The 19,759-nt window shown below is 27.6% G+C and overlaps 1 protein-coding gene across 1 annotated transcript; it reads right to left on the bottom strand.

Moving 5' to 3' along the window:
- Positions 1-733: 733 nt before the first annotated feature.
- Positions 734-19,644, bottom strand: rho-7 (rhomboid family intramembrane serine protease rho-7). The gene is made up of 10 exons (XM_043051894.3): positions 19,460-19,644; positions 17,481-17,640; positions 16,636-16,782; positions 14,701-14,845; positions 7,386-7,535; positions 6,330-6,400; positions 4,452-4,553; positions 2,946-3,043; positions 1,557-1,646; positions 734-884 (listed from the first exon to the last, which is right to left on the bottom strand). Exons 1-9 carry the CDS (start codon positions 19,498-19,500, stop codon positions 1,562-1,564), a joined length of 999 nt encoding a protein of 332 aa, XP_042907828.1. The 5' UTR covers positions 19,501-19,644; the 3' UTR covers positions 734-884; positions 1,557-1,561.
- Between the last annotated feature and the right edge of the window lie 115 nt (positions 19,645-19,759).

Here is a 19,759-nt window from a genome sequence, read left to right as displayed (position 1 = left end):
TAGCAATGAAAACTTTTGTGAGGTTAAATTTTTTTTCTGATACAGAATATTCATCTTGATGTTTATTGTCTCAAGAACTGAAAAAGGTTTTTAATAATTTTAATGTGGTTGAGTAAATTTGATAGTATTTAATAATTAACCATGATGTTTTATCATGAAACAACTTAGTCTCATAATTGTAAAAGTTTATGTGTCAATAGTAATTATTTTCTTAAAAAAAACGGATTTAAATCTGTTTAAAAATGCATAAATAAAATAGTTTAATTTTTATGTATAACTCAAAGAGAATTACAATTTTACTCAATATCAAAAAGAAAAAAACTTGAAAGTAACAAGAGCTATTTTTTTTTCTGTATCTTTTGATAGATTCAATTTTTTTTTTTAAAAATGAGGCTATGTAAGCTTAATGATAATACTTCAATATTTTCATTTGTTAAAAATAAATACTTATTAAATTATTATAGTTTAAATTTATAATATAAGTTTTTTTTTTTGCTTCAAAAACTTAAGAAAGTATATAAAATGATAGTTTAATCTGCTTTCAATTTAGTTAATGTTTTAATTAGTATAAAAAATATATAGACAAAATAATATAATTATTAAGTATAATATATGTTTTTAAAAAATGTAAAAGCTTTTTGCACACACTTTTTTAAGAGTAATGTTTGGGAATGAAATATATATGCTTCTATTATGTTAATTTTTAACGCATATAAAACAAATAAAAACAAGCTTTATAAATAATATAAAATTGTTTATTATTTTTAAATAAACCTATAAGATAAATATGTTACAAATATCACAGTACTGTTGGAGTAATTCTATTGTAAACAGTCCAAGTTTGAATTTACAGCTCCTTGATTATACTGCAATATTTCCATCTCCTGTAATTAAAAAAATTGTATAAATACATTTTAAAACTAATTAACATTAATGCTGAAGTTACTAAATTATGCTGCTTAACAAAAATAATTTTAAACCTTAAAACAATTTTTTGAAAATGTATCGAAAATAAATTCAGGTTAGGTATTATAACAAAAAACTATATTATTTACATTACCTAATGAAGTTTACTCAAAAATATATTTTACAATATATTATACTTTACAAATGATTGACAAATATAAATATTTTCTAAGTTGTAAAAATATTACACGGCAAAGAGAATAGTAAATAATAATTATATTATATACATGATTTTCAAAATAAAACTAACTAATTTCTTCTTTCTTTTTTTAAAGCGTTTTCATTCACCTTTTTTAAAGTTTTATAGGGTCCAATTTTAAAAGAAAAACTATTTTATTTTACAATATAAGTAATTTTTCAGATGGATACTTCAACATTTGCAGAGTATGATTTTTTTTTTTTTTAATGATGGAGTAATCTGTGAAAGCATAAAATTATGTTTTATATGAAATTATCAAAGTACTATAAATATGCAATAATTTTTTTTTCACTTTTAGCTGAAAACTTTAAATTAACTTTATTGATGCAAAAAAAGTACTAATTATATGCAGAAAATTTTAAGTGATAGAAATATACTAGAATGTACTTACTGTATTCATTTTTCTCTTATACTATGATACCACTTAAATATATATTCTCTTCTACCCCATATATATTCATTACCATAAGTCAGATACAAACTGTAAAGATGAAGAAGAAAAAAAACGTTAACAAATATTTTTCTCTCTTTTCATGTCTTTTTTTAAACTTTAAAAAAGTAGTTTTTCATATTTTTATTTATTTAAATCATATTTGCCCTAGTTCAGTAATGACAGATGTTTCTATAATATTTCGTTGCCACCTTTATGAAATCTTATCCACGGAGCTAATTTTTAAAGTAATGATTTACAATTTTTTTTTTAATGTCCACCCAAATATTGACTTTCATCATTCGGATATCAGAAAGGCAGATTTGTTGACCACTCTCTCAAGGGCACAATATTAGATGGGCCAATGTTGCTCTCACAATAAAAAGGACAGATAGTACAGAAAAGAGAAGATAAGAACATTCATGCCTTATTCGAGATTCAAAACCTGGGACCTTTCTTGCTTGAGATCAGCTCCGTGGCCATCACACTCATTATATTTTAATTGCTTTAAGATACATTCATTATGGGTGTTAAAGCAAGTTTTTAAAAAAATTAACAAATTGTTGTTTAATTATTGATAGTAACAAATTTATTTAAATTATTATTAATTATTTTAAATGGATAATAGCAGCTATTCTCTTAAACAGGGTAAAATTTAAATAAATTGCTTGAAATTAATCTTTAATCATAATATATTTCATTTCTTTTATTTCTTGAATTGAACGAACAAAGTTATAATTGGTATTGGAATATGAACTATACTTATAAAAAATTAATTATAAGAAAATAGTACATATGCCTGGAAGAATCTCTGGCAGAAATAAAAATTTTAAATACAAACTATAAATATACTCTGAAATATAAATACATAAAATATATAATATACTCTGGCATATAAGTACAAAAATACTGCAACCTATAAAAATTATGCATGCTATATATACGATGTTAATTTTATTGAAATTTAGTTTTTTTTTTTCTTAATCCCATGACAAGCAAATAATGCAGCACAATCAAAATTTCAGCAAATATAAATTTTATTGCTTAACAAATGCAAACATCTAGAACAAAGAAATTAAAGTGGCTTTACTTTTATGGGTATGAGAAGTGGAATCAGTATTTAAAAAAAAGTGCAAGCCTTGAAAAAAAGTTTGTGGTGAAGAATCTTCTGTGGATCCTGAAAAGGTGACATTGTATTTTGCACAAAAATAGCTTTTCATTTTAAAAGATTAACTTCTGAGTCAAGTTTAAAAATAGATTTTTTTATCAATTTTTTACCTAATGAATGTATAGATTTGGACATTATATTCAATTTCAAATTGATTCTGATTCAAAGGACATTATACTTACATTCCAAATAATGCACCACCTAAATGAGCTGCATGATCAAATAATTTCCATTTTGCTACTAAACCGACCACATCCAAAGCCATTATAGCCTTAATAGCCTATAAAAAAAGTAAGCATGTTTTAATTTGAAGCGCTGTTTTAAAATTGTATACCAGGGGCAAAAGGTTTAATACAGTATTTGAAGTTCTAAAAAACCTGTAATCTTGATAATTTTTATTTACCAATTGAAACAAATGAGAACAGGAGTTTTTACATCCAATTATTTGTTTCCAAAAAAGAAATATTCTACAAGTAAAAATCAGTACTCTGATGTACTTTAAAAAATTTAGTTACAAAAAACACCAAATTATATATTAACACTATTACTGACATTATAAAACTTACACATTTGAAAACTCTCAATAGATAATGCAATACTAGCATTCACAATTTCCTTATTTTATTTCATATAAATATTCTTTGAATATGCCTTTTCAGTTTAAATTCTTAGAACTAATGTTATCTTTAAAAAAAGGATTATAAAAAAAAAGTATTTTGAAACTTCTTCTATATTCCTTTACATTCAAATTTTTGTTAGTAATAATGAAAATTCTTAGTTCATAAATCACAATTTAAAATTGAACACAAACAATTTAAAATTCTGTAGTTCTTAAATTTTTCTAATTTGTATTGTTCTCTTTCAAAGTATGTGTTTAATAAAAACATCCTAAATAGTATTTTTTAAGACTGATTGAATGTAATGTTTATAAGTACAAGAGACTAAAATAGCTTTACAGTTCAAAATACACACTTTATTATGCACTCTATAACAAAATTAAATGGTATTATACACTATGCTTGAATAAAAATAAAAGATCACAGTGCACCTTGAGATTTAAAAAGACCCATATTTAGCTAAAATTCCCCTAAACAGTTTATTTGTAATAAAATTTTTATACACTTTTGAATCAGTATCAAATTAGAAAAAAATTTACATTTGTAACAGATTCCCAAGGGACTGTGGTATTGTTTGACCATCGTTGATTTATTACCTTGTAAGTTACTTTCAATAAATCCAACACAAAATTTTTGGAATTGCTGAAATATTAAACTTCCTGCTGATAATGGCCTTTTTTAGATTTAAAAAAAAAATAGAGACTTTTCTTTTAAAATAATTTCTCAATTTTGGAGAATCTTTATATTTCTTATAATTAAATTACTAAACATTTTTAATTACTTAAATAGTAATATGTGAAGAAAAATGATTAAAATCTGGTAAATAAAATCTTTGAAATTCCAAATATTTGAATTCAACCTCTGAAATTCAGTGAAAAATGCAACAAAAAAAAAACATATTTTAAAAATATTCAATCTGGTAAAATTATGTTGTTTTTTTTTACACTGCAGATGAATTAAAAGGATAATAATTATTCAAGATAAATTCATAAAATTAATTTCAAGAATAACAGATATAATGAAAATTAGAAAAATTTCCTTTTTTCTGTTTTTAAGAGGAATTTAACTTACATGACCAGCTGAGAAGGTGAAAAAAGGCAGGAAAATAATTTGAAGAGGTATGTCGGGGTAACGGAAGCACATGGATGATAAAATTGCCATCAAAGCACCTGACTAAAAATATAAAAAATTTATAAAGTTATTATTCTTAGTTAAATATATAAGACTTTAAAATATGTTATTAGCTTCTAAATGGGTAAGTATCAAAATACTATATTATATGAAAAAGATTTTCAATATATTTTCAACTTAGACACAGCAACAGAGAAAAAACATTTAAATTAAGCTTAATGGTAAGATTATGTATCTTTCAGGGTTCCCAATTAATTTCAAGAAAAAATTCCCTGACTTTTCCAGGAATATCAGGAAAATTTCAATGAAGATCCAAACCATATTTAATTTATACCATGCATCAGATAATTATATTGTAATATAATAATAGTATTATAATTATAGATTTATAATTTCAAATATTGAATTTTGTGAGCAAAGGATTATTGAGTGAGGATAGAAGCATGGAAGTTTCACTAAAATGTGAAACTTTTATAAAAATAAGTGTAATGGATGTTAGATTTATTTAACTCGAATTTCAATAACTAATTACTGTTACTGATAATTCTGAGACTGGTTATTTTCTAGGTTTTCCAATTTTCTCTCACTATTCCCAGCTTTACAGAAGTAAAATAAAATTACCTAAAATTTCAGATTTTCCCTGCTCTCCCTGGCCCATGGAAGCACAGTCTTTTTAAGCATAATTTTTTTTAAAAATAATTTACAATTGAATTAAAGTTTCATATATTGTGTGAAGAAATGATTTAAAAACTATGATAAAGCATTGAAAAAAAAAACTAACTAAAACTGAAAAGAAATCAACTAAAACCTGCTATTCTGGTCTACTAGTCGTACCAGCTGTAAGAAAAGGTAAATCCCACCATTCATAATAATCATACACTGTTCATTTAACTGAGGTCAAATTCTATAACATAAAGAAAGAACTCTGGTTTGTTTGAACTGCTGCCATTGAAGAGTGTTTTAATATATATTCCCCTTCTTTTTTTTTTAATGTGAACAAATAATTTAGAGTTGCTTAGCAAAAAAAAAATAATAATAAATATTTTAATACTAAAAATTTGCCTGCAATAAAAAACATTATATAGCACTGTACAAACTGTATTTTCTTGGTGAAAGTTTTTCATTGAATTTGTATGAGATATGCACTCAAAACTTGAGAATATGATCGTTGCAATTTATAAAACTTAGTTGAGAATAGTCCTTAAGTTTTTGAATATTATGAGTCAAATATCATTTGTTAAATTATACATTTGCATTATTTTTCTGATAGAATAATTGAAATATTGAAAAAAATTGTTGCTAAATAAAGGATTATGATATCATGCAGAAACTGTAAAGTTATTGCTCGAAAAGTTGATAGTCAACAAGTGTTTATTTATTTATTATTATTTATTTTTTTGGTTAAAAGTTGTAGCGATTTGGGGGTGGGAGATGGCTAAATCATGTAGAACTTGCTCAATGGAAATAATAATTAAAACAGAATACTATTTCAAAAGAATAATTAAAAAAGAGAAAAAATCAATAAGCATTAAACTTCTTACAAATACTTACTAATCTTCTATTATTATTATACAAATTCCTCTATTACTATTCTTACAAATTCTTGTTCTTTCAATATGCATATAAATTCTTAAAATTAGAATTCACCAGCTTACATCTCAACAAAATCAAATAAACGATTTGTTTACTGGAATACATGATGTTACTGTAATAAACTCACTAGAAAAAAATATCTAACCATAACATGGTTATACTTAATGACATACATACATGTTTAGAAGAAGGAAGAAAAAAAATTTAAAAAAAAAAAAGACTTACAGCTCCTAAAGATGTAACCAGTCTTCCAGATGCAATCTTGTACACATAGCTAGTAAATGATGAGATTACACCTTTAATTACAAGAAAAAAGTATGGAAACTGAAACAAGTTACAAAGAGCATTTTCAAATGTTTAGGCTAGAATTTGGCACAACCAAGATTTTGTTTTTATACCTCGCATCAATAAGTCATGACAAAAGAACTACATCAAATTTATTGTAATAACCAAAAAAACCCGTTTTTCTTTTTCTTACTACTTTGACAGAATTAAAATAATTTTATGTCATAAATAAATTGATGAAAAATGAACAATTCACGACAAATAAAAATGTATCAATTTTTAACTTATTATGCAAAAAAATTACTATCTTTAAATTGAAAAGTAATAATATTTACTAAAAATATGCACAATTTTTTGAACAATTCTAAAACATTTGAGCTAGAAAATTATAATTTTATTTAATTTAAAACATATAATAACATTTTTTACGTCACCTCTAAATCTAAAGTAAGGTTTAATTATTTTTTAAATATTTTCACTAATAACTAGTAATAAGTTCTTAAATATGACTACCGAAAAAAAAAACTTCTAAATAGATGCATTTGGATCATAAGTATAAATTTTAGGAAAGGTACATAATAACACAACAAATTTTTTAACACTAACTTGCTTCCTAATGTTTTTAAAATTAAAAATTTTATTTCATAACTTAGAAAGATGCTGATTTAGCTCTCATTGCTCAAAAATTTCTTTAAAAACAAAAATTATCTGAAAAAATTTGTTTTTACTAAAATAATTTAAATCAATAAAAGAATCGAGTGTTTAATATCATGGAATTAAATTTCTGATTTCAATCATTTGAACCAAATTGTTAACATCCAGGCATCATTGAATATAGTTTAGTGTTTAATTGATTGTTCATGGCTTTAACTTAGAACTAAAATTTTATAACTATACCTGAAATTTTTAGAGACTGACAAACTATATTAAATCAATTATAGAATTGATAATTTATTATTATTAATTAAAAATGAACAAGAGAAATTATAAGTCTACCTGCACTACAATATACTGCTAAAAATTGTTCTTTTCCAAAATATGACACAGCTGTTGTTGAGAAGCTGTATAAAACATACATATTAGCAGCAAAATGGAAGAATGAAAAATGGCTGAAAGTTGATAATACCATTGGTAAACAGGATGCACCTTAAAGAAAAGAAAATATTTCTTAACCTCTATTCTGACACATCTTTAGACTTGGTTTATACAATGTTAAAAATATTATAGAATAGAATGCTAAACCCTTATTTTAAAGTAAAACATGCAATCTGAGATAACAAAAATAAAATTCAGAACATGTAGTATAACATGTAAAATAATATTCAGAACAGCCAACATATAGCACTGTGGTGGCATAGTTGGTAAAAGAGTCACTCATTCTGCTGGTGAAGAGCAACCAATGAAACAACCAGCGAGGCGCACCATAAATCTGTAATGGTCCTCTCAGTGGTTGTGGTGTGGAAATTTGGGAAAAGGGTGTCCGCGCCCTCATTGGCGAGATTGTAATGCGCCAAGCGTAGCTTTCTAACATTCTTTTCTCATTCAATAAAAAATTACCAAACGTAACAGTCCACTTGACTCTATTAGCTCCGACATCTTTGGTCCTAGCGACCTGGAGCAGAACTAGCCTCAATATGAGCACAATTAACTCAATAACAAATCTTAATCGCCAACGTGGGGCAATTAAAACAAAAATAAACAAAATCCAAAAATTTTTGGAAGAACATTCAACGCAGCAGGATGCAAGCGCCGCTGCCATCATTCTCAAAAAGAAACTGAAAGTAGCAATGGAACTACAAGCATCGATATCAGAACTGATAAAAGGATATACGCTACTTCCGGAAGAAATTGATCTGAAAGATAATCTAGACGTTGCTCAAGATATAGAAGATGAAATCGAAGAAATAGAGGTAAAGATTAATATTTTACTCTCTAAAATTGATAATAATAAACCTAATGAAACGGAATCAAATGCTTCATGTACCAATATATATAAAGTTCCGGATTTACCCCTACCTTTCTTTTCCGGAAAATATGAAGAATTTCAAAATTTTAAAATTCAATTTAATTCTATTATTGGAAATAATAAAGAGTTGAGCGACACACAACGACTGTGCTATCTTAAAAGCTGCCTCAAAGGTGAAGCAAAACGTCTTGAGTCAGCCCAAGATACATTTGAATCTTTATGGTCTTCCCTTGAAGATAGATACGAAAACAAACGAGCAGTTATCGATTGCCATGTTAATAAATTATTAAATTTTTCAAGAGTCCCTGACGCTCCTAATCAGCTCATGCAATTAATCGATAACACTAAATGTAATTTACGAGCATTAAACTTGCTTGAATTTAAATCAAATGAGCTATCAAATACATTGATAATGCACATTTTATTCCAAAAACTCGATCCAGAAGTTAGAAAAAGTTTTGAAATGAAATTGTCGAAAAACGAAATACCCAAACTAGACAATTTTCTAAGTTTTTTGGAAGAACGTTCTAGAATTATGCAAGGTCTTAATATTAAAGAGGAAAGAAAGAAGCCCCATTTTAGTTCAAGGCCAAATACAGAGAAAATGTATTTAATTAAATCGAAAGTGAATAACCCATGTTTATTAGGTTGCAGGGAAAGTCATAAACTTTATAAATGCGATAAATTCAAACGAATGAGTGTAAATCAGCGAATTGAAATAGTAAAAACTCATAATTTGTGTTTTGCATGTCTAAATAAGCACTTTCCTAATCCTTGCATGTCTAAATACACTTGCTTTTGTAAAAGCAAAGATCATCATTCTTTACTTCATGAAAATAGGAGAAATGAGTCATTTACATTTGATACAGCAGTAGAAGAGAAAAGGGAGACAGACATCTTATCACCCCTCTCCCCTCCTTTCACTCCTTCGAACACTTTGTTTACGAATAAAAACGAAAATGCTAATTGCGTGATTTTAAATACGGCGGTTGTTTATATTAAAGATGGGCAGGGCATATTTAGACCATTAATAGCCACTTTAGATAGCTGTTCAAGCTCGAATTTAATAAGCAGTAGAGCTGCTAATTTATTGGGTTTAAAGAAACAAAAAACAAATGTTCCGATTTCTGGTATTAATGACTCGTGCATTACAGCTAAATCATTTGTTCGTACCGAGTTAACAAATGAAGAAAATAATAAATCTTATTATTTAGACTTGTTAATAGTTCCAAAAATTGCGGTTCTTCCACCCACATTTGTAAACATATCGAATTTAAGTTTATCTGAAAGAATAAAACTTGCCGATAATAATTGGAATAAACCAAAACGAATTGATGCTCTTTTAGGAGCAGAATTATTCTTCGAACTATTGGGTACGAATAAAATTAAAATTAAAGATTCCCAATTAATATTAATTGAAACGTTTTTTGGTCATGTTGTATCGGGAGTTGCGAACAACTTTAATTCTAATTTAGAGAAAATTAACGATTCGTGTTTTTTACTTGCTGGAACCGAAAATCTTGATAAGGCGTTAACTTCCTTTTGGGAAATAGAACACGTAAACGAAAATAAACCAATGGTTGATGACGAATTAAACTATTGTAATGAGCATTTTTTACATACTCACTACCGAAAAACAGATGGTAGATACGTGGTTGAATTGCCGATTAAAGAACAATATTCAGCTAATATTTCATTAGGTGATTCAAAACAAATTGCGTCTAAGAGATTAAAACAATTATGGAATCGCTTAGATCGTGATCCTAAATTAAAAGAATTGTACATTAGTTTTATTCGCGAGTACGAATCTTTAGGTCACATGGAAGAAATTTGCGATGATTCAATTCCGGATGAAGGATATTTTTTACCCCATCATGGTGTATTGCGACCGTCCAGCACTTCAACTAAATTAAGGGTTGTTTTTGATGGGAGTTGTAAAACTACGAATGGAATGTCCTTAAATGATTTTTTATGTAAAGGCGGAATCCTACAGGACGATCTTTTTACAATTATGGTTCGTTTTCGAAAGCATATTTTCGCATTTACGGCCGATATAAATAAAATGTTTCGGCAAATCGAAATAAATCCGTTGCAAACTAAATATCAAAAAATTTTGTGGAAAGAGGGGAGGGAGGAACCTCTCAAGGTGTACAATTTGAAAACCGTTACCTATGGTTGTGCATCCAGTCCCTATCTTGCTACAAGAGTTCTACATCAAATTGCAACCGATGAAGAAAAGGATTTTCCTATTGCCTCTAAGGTTCTAATGGAGGATTTCTATAGGGATGACTGCCTTTCGGGGTCAAGCAGTATTGAGGAATTTAATGAACTAAGACAACAACTAACTAAGCTCCTTCAAAAGGGACAAATGAAATTACATAAATGGCGTTGTAATGCCATTGATACTTCAACGGAATCATCTCAATCGTTTCCCTTCAAACAAGATTGTGCAGATACTACCATAAAAACTCTGGGAATACTGTGGAATAGTAGAAAGGATACTTTTCACTTCAATGTCACAACGGCTTTAAGCTCGAATTACACTAAGCGTGAGGTGCTAAGCCAAATTGCTAAAATCTTCGACCCATTGGGCCTACTTGGTCCTGTTATCTGCAGTGCTAAAATATTCATGCAGCAATTGTGGCTTTTAAAATGTGAATGGAACGAAATGATTCCACCTCACGTCTACCAAAAATGGGACAAATTTTTACGATCTCTTTCTTACATAGAAACTTTGCATATCCCAAGATGCATTATGATCCTGGAACTAACGATTATTCGACTTCATGGCTTTGCAGACGCCAGTGAAAAGGCCTACGGTGCCTGCATCTACATACAAACTGTTTCCAATTCCAATGTGCCTTCCAGTCAGCTAATTTGCAGCAAAAGCAGAGTGGCTCCTATTAAGACCATAAGTATCCCCAGACTTGAACTTTCAGCTTGCTTACTATTGTGTCAACTCGTGCATCGAGTTATTTCATCTCTAAAATTTAAATTCGATCAAGTCATCTTGTACTCCGATTCCACGATCGCATTAGCTTGGATCAAGACCTCACCCCATCTTCTTAAGACTTTCGTCAGCAATCGAGTGGTACAGATACAAGAACTGTCCAAGGACTTTCTCTGGAAACACATTGCATCAGAATTTAACCCGGCAGATGCCTTGTCCAGAGGTCAAGATGCCTTTGTTTTTTCTACCAATAAACTTTGGTGGAAAGGCCCTGTGTTCCTGAGTGAGAACATAATTAAAAGCAATGAACCTGAACTAGATTTAATTCCTGATTGTGCACCTTTTCAGAAAGAACTGAAACCAGTTCTGCTACTGTCTTCAATCACCAACAATGACTTTATTGATGACTTTTTAAATCTTTCAAATAATTACATGAAACTAATAAGAATTTTAGCTTTTATTTTTAGGTTTCTTTCAAATTGTAGAAATGTGAATAAATTTAGGGGTCCTCTCAATGTAAAAGAATTAGATAAAGCCAGAAATGTTATTATAAAACAGGTGCAAGGTGAGTACTTTGTTGCAGATATCTCAGCCTTAAAAAAAGGTAAGCCTGTTCCTGTAAATAGTAAATTGAAATTTTTGAATCCCTTTTTAGATCAGGATGGTTTGCTTAGAGTTGGTGGTCGGTTGACCAATTCTAATTTGAATTATAATTCTGTTCATCAAATAATATTACCACCTGGTCATAAACTTTCTAAGATTATTTTTTCTTATTTTCATTTTAGAGATTTGCATGTTGGTCCTCAAGGACTATTAAATACAGTACGACAAATTTTTTGGCCAATCAGTGGCAGAAAATTAGCTCGTCAAGTTGTGCACGATTGTGTGCAGTGTTTTAAAATAAGGCCAACAGTCTCTTCTCAAATAATGGGTGATCTCCCTCCTGAGAGGGTGATTCCTAGCCCACCCTTCTCGAACGCAGGACTTGACCTGTGTGGTCCGTTTTGGATTAAATATCGTAACCAGAGAAAGGGGTTATATAACAAAATATATGTAGCTATTTTCATATGCATGGTCACTAAAGCTGTACATTTTGAATTATTGTCTGACTTAACAGCTAGTGCTTTAATAGCTACACTTAAACGGTTTTTTGCCCGCAGAGGTAAAAGTTGTACTATATCTTGTGACAATGCGTCCAATTTTGTTGGCGCTTCGGCGGAAATAAGCAAATTCTTAAAGTCTTTAAATGCTAAAAAAGATAATTTATCTGATTTCCTTTCATCGGAGCAAGTACTGTGGAAATTTCTACCCCCTCGTTCACCAAATTTTGGCGGATTATGGGAGAGAGGAGTCGGACAATTCAAATATCACCTTAAAAGAACCATTGGTTCTACGAAATTAACAATTGAAGAATTTTTAACTATAACTATTCAAATAGAAGGTATTCTTAATTCCCGTCCTCTTTCTCCTATGTCATCTGATCCAGAAAATTATGAAATTTTAACTCCTGGACATTTTTTAATTGGAAGAGCAATTAATGCACTTCCTGAGCAAAATTTGATTGATTTTAAAGAAAATTTGCTTAACCGATGGCAGAAAACTCAAAAAATTGTTCAAACAATTTGGAAAAATTGGTGTAACTCTTATCTCAGTCATTTACAACAAAGATCAAAATGGTTGTTTCAAAAACAAAATGTAAAACCAGGTATGATGGTTCTGGTAAAAGAAAGCAATTTACCTATATGTAAATGGGTTATAGGACGAATTTCGGAAATTATCACCGGTAAGGATGATAATGTCCGTGTGGTTTTCGTACGCACACCTCATGGAATTTTCAAAAGAAGCATTTCAAATATTGCTGTATTACCAATTGTTAACAATACTTAAATTTATGTGTTGAATTCAAAATGTGAAAAAATAATTGTATTAATATTGCTTAAATTTGTATTTTTATTATTATTTCTATTATTATTGTTATTTTTATGATTATTGAAACATTCAAATGTCAGAATATTTCAATGGGGGCCGGGATGTCCGCGCCCTCATTGGCGAGATTGTAATGCGCCAAGCGTAGCTTTCTAACATTCTTTTCTCATTCAATAAAAAATTACCAAACGTAACAGTCCACTTGACTCTATTAGCTCCGACAAAGGGTACCAGCTCAGGCACTGTCTATGGCATGTGACCAGAGTTAACATTACATGGCATTTCTACCATAACAGTTAATAGATAAAGTCTAGAAAAACTGGGCAAGGTGCTTGGCCATGATTGTGTGGTATGTATAGTAAACATATAAGGACAAATTCATTATATTTTAAAGCTTCAAGGTTAAATTTAGACATTCATAATGATATTTCAAAATCACATTTGCATTAAAATTTGGAAAAAAGTTAAGCAGATTTTAATATGAAGTACATGTTTTTTGATGAAACTAATGTGTTAAAGGACCATAAAATTATTTTTCTAACAGACAAAAAAGAGAAGAAAGTTACCAGAAAAAATTAAAGAAAAAAACACTTTCAGTATGAGCTCTTACTAATGAAAAAAATATTTTTACTTTTGATAAGAACAATCACAAGTCTCGAACAGTAGTAAAATAATACTGCAGAAATATTGCAGAAATTAATATTCTGGGGAAATGATTTCGAGAGAAATTGGGATTGCTAGTATCATATTGAATTGTATGACTCTGAAATGCACGGTGTAGAGTTTTATAGCTTAAACAATTATACGAGCAAAATGACATTACATACTTGCATTGCCATTCAATTATATCTTTTAGCATGCTAACACCTTTTATCAGTACCAGCCACAAGTAAAGAGTAAATCTATATACCAACATTAAAGAAATTTTTACGTATTTGATATTTGAAGGTCCAAAGATACTCACCATCATTATAAGATCCTTAAAATTCTTCACAAGAAATATGATTTGAAACTATTATTATAATCATGTTTATTGTGCCAAAGCCTCTTTCATAGGATATAGAAACATGCATTATTTTAGTTTGCAATTTATGTCTATTCACTACACTAAAGAAAGTGCCCTAACATTAAAAATTGATCTTCAAGGTTACACAATTTATCAAAAAGCTCATCTGTACTGCCCTATTTATAAATAAATTATTTAAAAAAAATTAGTTAGCATATCTAGGGCTCTAAAAAAAGATCAAACTATATTGTACATTTAAGTCTCATGAAGATCAAGATTTCTCAATGATAAAAGCAATAAAAAATATGAGAATCATACATTTAGAATAGTAGAAAAAAATTAGTATATATTAATCACAAATTGCAATAAAAATAATAATTTAAAAATAAGATTTAAATTATAAAGAATAATCACATTACCAAAAATGAACAAAATTGAAATAGTAGTAGTAAAATATTGATACCTAAAGCTGGACTAGCACAGAAATATTTTCTCATAAAAGGATAGAGAGCTGGAACACGCCACATGAGAAACACGCAAAAATTGGCAGCTGCTATCCCCATGGCAATTTTCTGCCCTTCAGTATGAGAATGCCACCAAAAGTGTATCTAAAAGCCATTAACAAAAATTTTGATTATTCCCAATAGATATAATACAGAAAGTTTTAAAATACACATTTCGTCTGTATCTATTCTAGTAATTTTTACAACAAAATATAGCATGTTATTCTTTACTTATTTTTTAAAACAGTTATTAACTTCCTTCCCACCTACAGCTCTTCCAAGTTTCCAAGCTTCACAAATTTTCAAATATTTCTTAACAAATAATATCAAATATAAACAATGCACTTATTTGCATTAATGCAATTATACACTGAATAATCATTAAACATAAAATATTCAACCAATTCATTTAAAATAAATATCTTTGAGAAGTAAAACATTTAACAAAAATAATTAATTCAAATTAAGTTTTATTAATTCAAATCGAGATATATGAAAGGAAGCAAATCTAAACTTATTGCTATTATAATATACAATTTTAAATAAAATTAATAAATCCTTTAATAGATGTTTTTCTTTTTTTTAAAACAACCAAAAGTTTTTAATATTGAATTAGAATACCACTTCTCTGAGAGACTCTCAATTACAAAAAACAAATTTCTTGAATTTATAAACTTTAGACATTTAAGGTACAAATTGCGTTATAAAATAAAACTTGATAATGAAATTGTTAACTATCTAAAACAAAAAAAAATCATATTAAAAAATATTTTTTAACTTTCTGATGGTCATACTATTTCTGTTTGAAAATTTTACAGTACAGATTTTAAGATTCTGGATCATATAAACAACTGAATTAAATGTATTAATTAAAATGAAAATTATAAAAAGTAAATAACGTTTTCTTAAAAAATTACGAAAAGTAAACTTAAAAAAAAAAAAAAAAAAAAACATTTTACCACTTAAAACTGCTAATATGTTCAATTTTACCTATTAACAATGTAGTGAAATGCTTTTTGCACATACTATAACTACGCATTTAAAATAAATGTAATCCTAATTAATAAGAATTCTCAAATTACAAAAATATTAGTTCTACTACTGTGAACATATCATTCGTGTACTTCTAAAAATTAAAATGTTAAAAGTCTATAAGACACATGTAATTTAATCATTACTCTCCATACTTTAAAAATAAAAAAATAATATTCATTTCCCCTTTTTCAACGCACTGAAATATTTTATGTACAGTAGAGAACCGATTATCCGGGACGATCGGGACCATCGCGATTCCGGATAACTGATTTTTCCGGTTTTCTGAATCGCTACAAAATGCCGTTTTTTTTTAATGTTTATAAAACGAAACTAAAAAATTATTTTGAAATAGTTTTAGAAATAATAAAAAATGATAAATAATAATACACTTAAGTTTCAATAAGGAAAGAAATTATGAAATAAAAATTATATACAGGCCTATATATGTCATTAATGTTATTAAGATTAATAACATATATAAGCTATTTGTGCTTATGTGAGATTCGTCTACAAATGGCTTTTGATCCGTCCTCTAAATCAGTTCTTTCGTCAACTTGATACGCCGTACGCTCTAAATAACAAAATGGGCTCAAAATCTTGCAGGGAAAAATAAATTTTTTAATGGAAGAAAACTAATTTCCGGTTCCGAATTTCATTTTGGTTATCTGGTTTTCCAGTTTTCTGATTTCCGGATAAGAGGTTCTGCACTGTACTTATATTATTTTAACAATATTACATTCATAACATAAATACCAATTAGATATAAACTTATAGCTATAATTTTAAAAATAAATTGAGGATAAAAACTTCAAAACAAAAAAATAATAATAATAATAAATAAATTGAACTAATAAAACTACCTTTCTTCTAATCTCTGAGCGTTTAAAAGCAGGGATGTTGACATAGGATTCAAAGGTTGGAGAGTGTTTATTCATGAAATGATGAGCTATTTTTCTCATTTCTTCATATTGCCAGATAGAAGCTGCTAGGAAGCTACATCCACTAAACTGAAAAAAGAATTATGTAAATAGAAACATGTTTCTTAAAATTAAATCAGAAAAAATAATTGTAATTTTAAAAATGTATTATTTTAAAAACACACCTCAACTGAAAAAAATTGTTAATTTTTAGATGAAAATTGCAAAATGTGATATTAAAACACACTACAGTAGAACCCTGATTTTTAACCTCTAATTATCTGATACTTCTCAAACAAAAAATATCTGAATAAGTTGCTTATAACTTTATATTTAATTATTTTTAACCCATTTTTGGTTTCCTTAATAAGCAGTTCATTTGTAGAAGAAATCATAAATCAAGTTAATTAAAATGGTGTTATGTGATTAATGAATCTTTTGTATATAAATCACATTCTACAATTTGATGTTGAGTTAAAAACAACTGATTGCACAATTCATATGGACCTATGCAGCAATATTAGGTTGAGAAACAATTATTTAGATCACCATTGTTTTCATTATATTACAATACTCAATAATGTAATTTTTTTTTTTTTTTTTGGCTTTACAGATGTGCAACACAGAGACTATATTAACTAATTCAATTTATGATAATAGCTATTTTTAATCAATTTGATGTATCCAATAATATATCTCCAACTATACAATGATTTTAGTATTCTTACATAAACTTGCTCCAATAGTTGGATATTTCATAGTTGCATTGTTTAATAGTTGATACTTACAGATACTGTGAACAAAAATGGTTTAATGAGGCTTTTAACTCCAAAACTTGAAGTGATACTTTCAGCTTCACCAACTTCAATATCATTTCGCTTAAAAAGACTTTTAGAAGTTTTTGTTTGTCGATTAAAACTTTTTGTGACATGTACAAAGTTAGATGGTCTATAAAGAAAAGCAAATATAAGTGAAAAGTATTCATTTCATAAGAAATTTACAATGAGTATTAATATATGAACAATAATGAATTTATGCATACAAATTTTTCGTATTTGGATATGAAATTCTTTATACATCATTTCAATTTTGATAAAAATAAAACTAAGGTATTTCTACATTGTTCCATAACAACTTTTAATAAAAAATTTGGCATATCAATATTTTAATGTAATCCTAAAGAAAAACTTATTCACATTTCAATCTTCTAATTAGAAACTTCTTCAATAAATTATTGTTATTATTATTTTTTTAATGTTTCAAATATTTTGAACTAATAAACATAATTGCATTGTTATTGCATCATAATGCACACAATTTCTTAAACTGATATTTACTTTTAATTTTACAGAATTATATTTAAAAATAACATTATCACTATTATTGACAAATATTGATTAATTTGTTCGTCATAATATTTTTTTTTTTTTACTTTATAAACTTAGCAATTAAATATCACCCCACAATTTCACACATGTATGTATCACTGATTCACTGTTATGCAACTAGTATTTTTTAAAAACATTAAAATAATAAGATTATTGACTATCAATCACACTAAACTTTATTATATCACTAGGATTAAAAAATAGTTCCATAATTGGATCAAAGAAGAATTCAGAAAAATACTAATTTTAGATTTATCTTTTCTCAATTTTTTGCATAAGGAAAACATGGGTATAGTTCTAGATTGGTAGTTGTTCACAATGGCTGAAAATAAAGAGATCAACAAAAATCAAATAAAATTTCTCAGTGGTTTAAAATGGAATTAATCAAAGAAAATACATAGTGACTCGTTTGTGAGTTGGTTAAGAATTACATCTTTTCAATTTTCCTTATTCCATGAAGTTTTTTTTTTATTAGATTCTTGCATGCCACTGACCAGAAGTCGCTAAAATTTTGACATATGTGCCAACACGGAAATTATCTTTGAGACAAAATAATAAAAAAATAAAAATGTTGCCTTTGAAATAATTTGGTTTCAATAAATATACAAAAAAAGGAAATTAGAAGTCCATAAAAAAGGAGAAAAATATTAATACAATATAGCACCTATTTAAAAATAGAAAGGAAAAACAATACAAATATTATTGACGGAACAAATATTACTATGCAAAAATTTTCCCTCAGAGTGAAGAATAAAAAGGAATATTTCCGAATTGTGATCTGTCGCACCAACTACAATTGCCAAGGTGCCAAATAGATTTTAAACTTGCAATTCAAAAAAAAAAAAAAAAGTAGATGTTTGCCAGGTGGTGGCTATGAGTTATACTTTTCGAGCTGGTCCCTTTCTGTGATGTTTGTACTTTCTCAAGGGCCACTGGCGATTATTCTGCCATAGAACACGATACGGAAATCTCCCCTATTAAAAAATGAAAATGTTGTCTTTGCAATAAATTGGTTTCAATAAAATATTCAAAAAAAAAAAAAAAAGGAAATTAGAAGTTTATAAGAAAAGGGAGAGGAGAAATATTAATACAATACAACACCTATTTAAATTTAGAAAGGAAAAATACAACAAATATAAAATACAAACAAATTTCTAAGAAAAAAAACATTTATGTGACAAGTCACGTTATTTTATTATGTAATGGTGATGTAGTTATTGATACCAAATCTACAAGATAATTGATCTATATAATAACAGGTGAATATCATTTGAAAAAATAAATAACCAATATTTATTAAAGAAATATTGAATTACGATACTGAAAAATTATGGGTTATGAACACAAATTTTGGAATTAGTTAAAACTTTTTAATTAACCTCATTTGGCATAATCGTCGATGCATAAAACGTGACAACATGGCGATTTTATATTGTAGATAAATACCATAAGGTGCATTTACAGGTTTTATTATAATTTAATAATTTCCTTTAATAAAATATTAATACTCCAAAACAGTAATATTTGTTTACAAAACAGTAAAATTGGGTATATTCTAAATATTGAACTATTGGAGCACATAACAAATAGCTCAATGCGTTTGAATTTTCTTAAGATTTTACAAACCGCGTCGGATTAAACGGTTCAGAGCTACTGTAATGAGCCTTGATTTTCAGAGA

Source organism: Parasteatoda tepidariorum, chromosome 1 (assembly GCF_982258835.1).
Source record: "Parasteatoda tepidariorum strain Cologne lab strain chromosome 1, Ptep-v5.0, whole genome shotgun sequence".
NCBI lineage: Eukaryota > Metazoa > Arthropoda > Arachnida > Araneae > Theridiidae > Parasteatoda > Parasteatoda tepidariorum.
The sequence above is the reverse complement of the archived record's forward strand: the minus strand, read 5'-3'. Positions and strand labels throughout refer to the sequence as shown.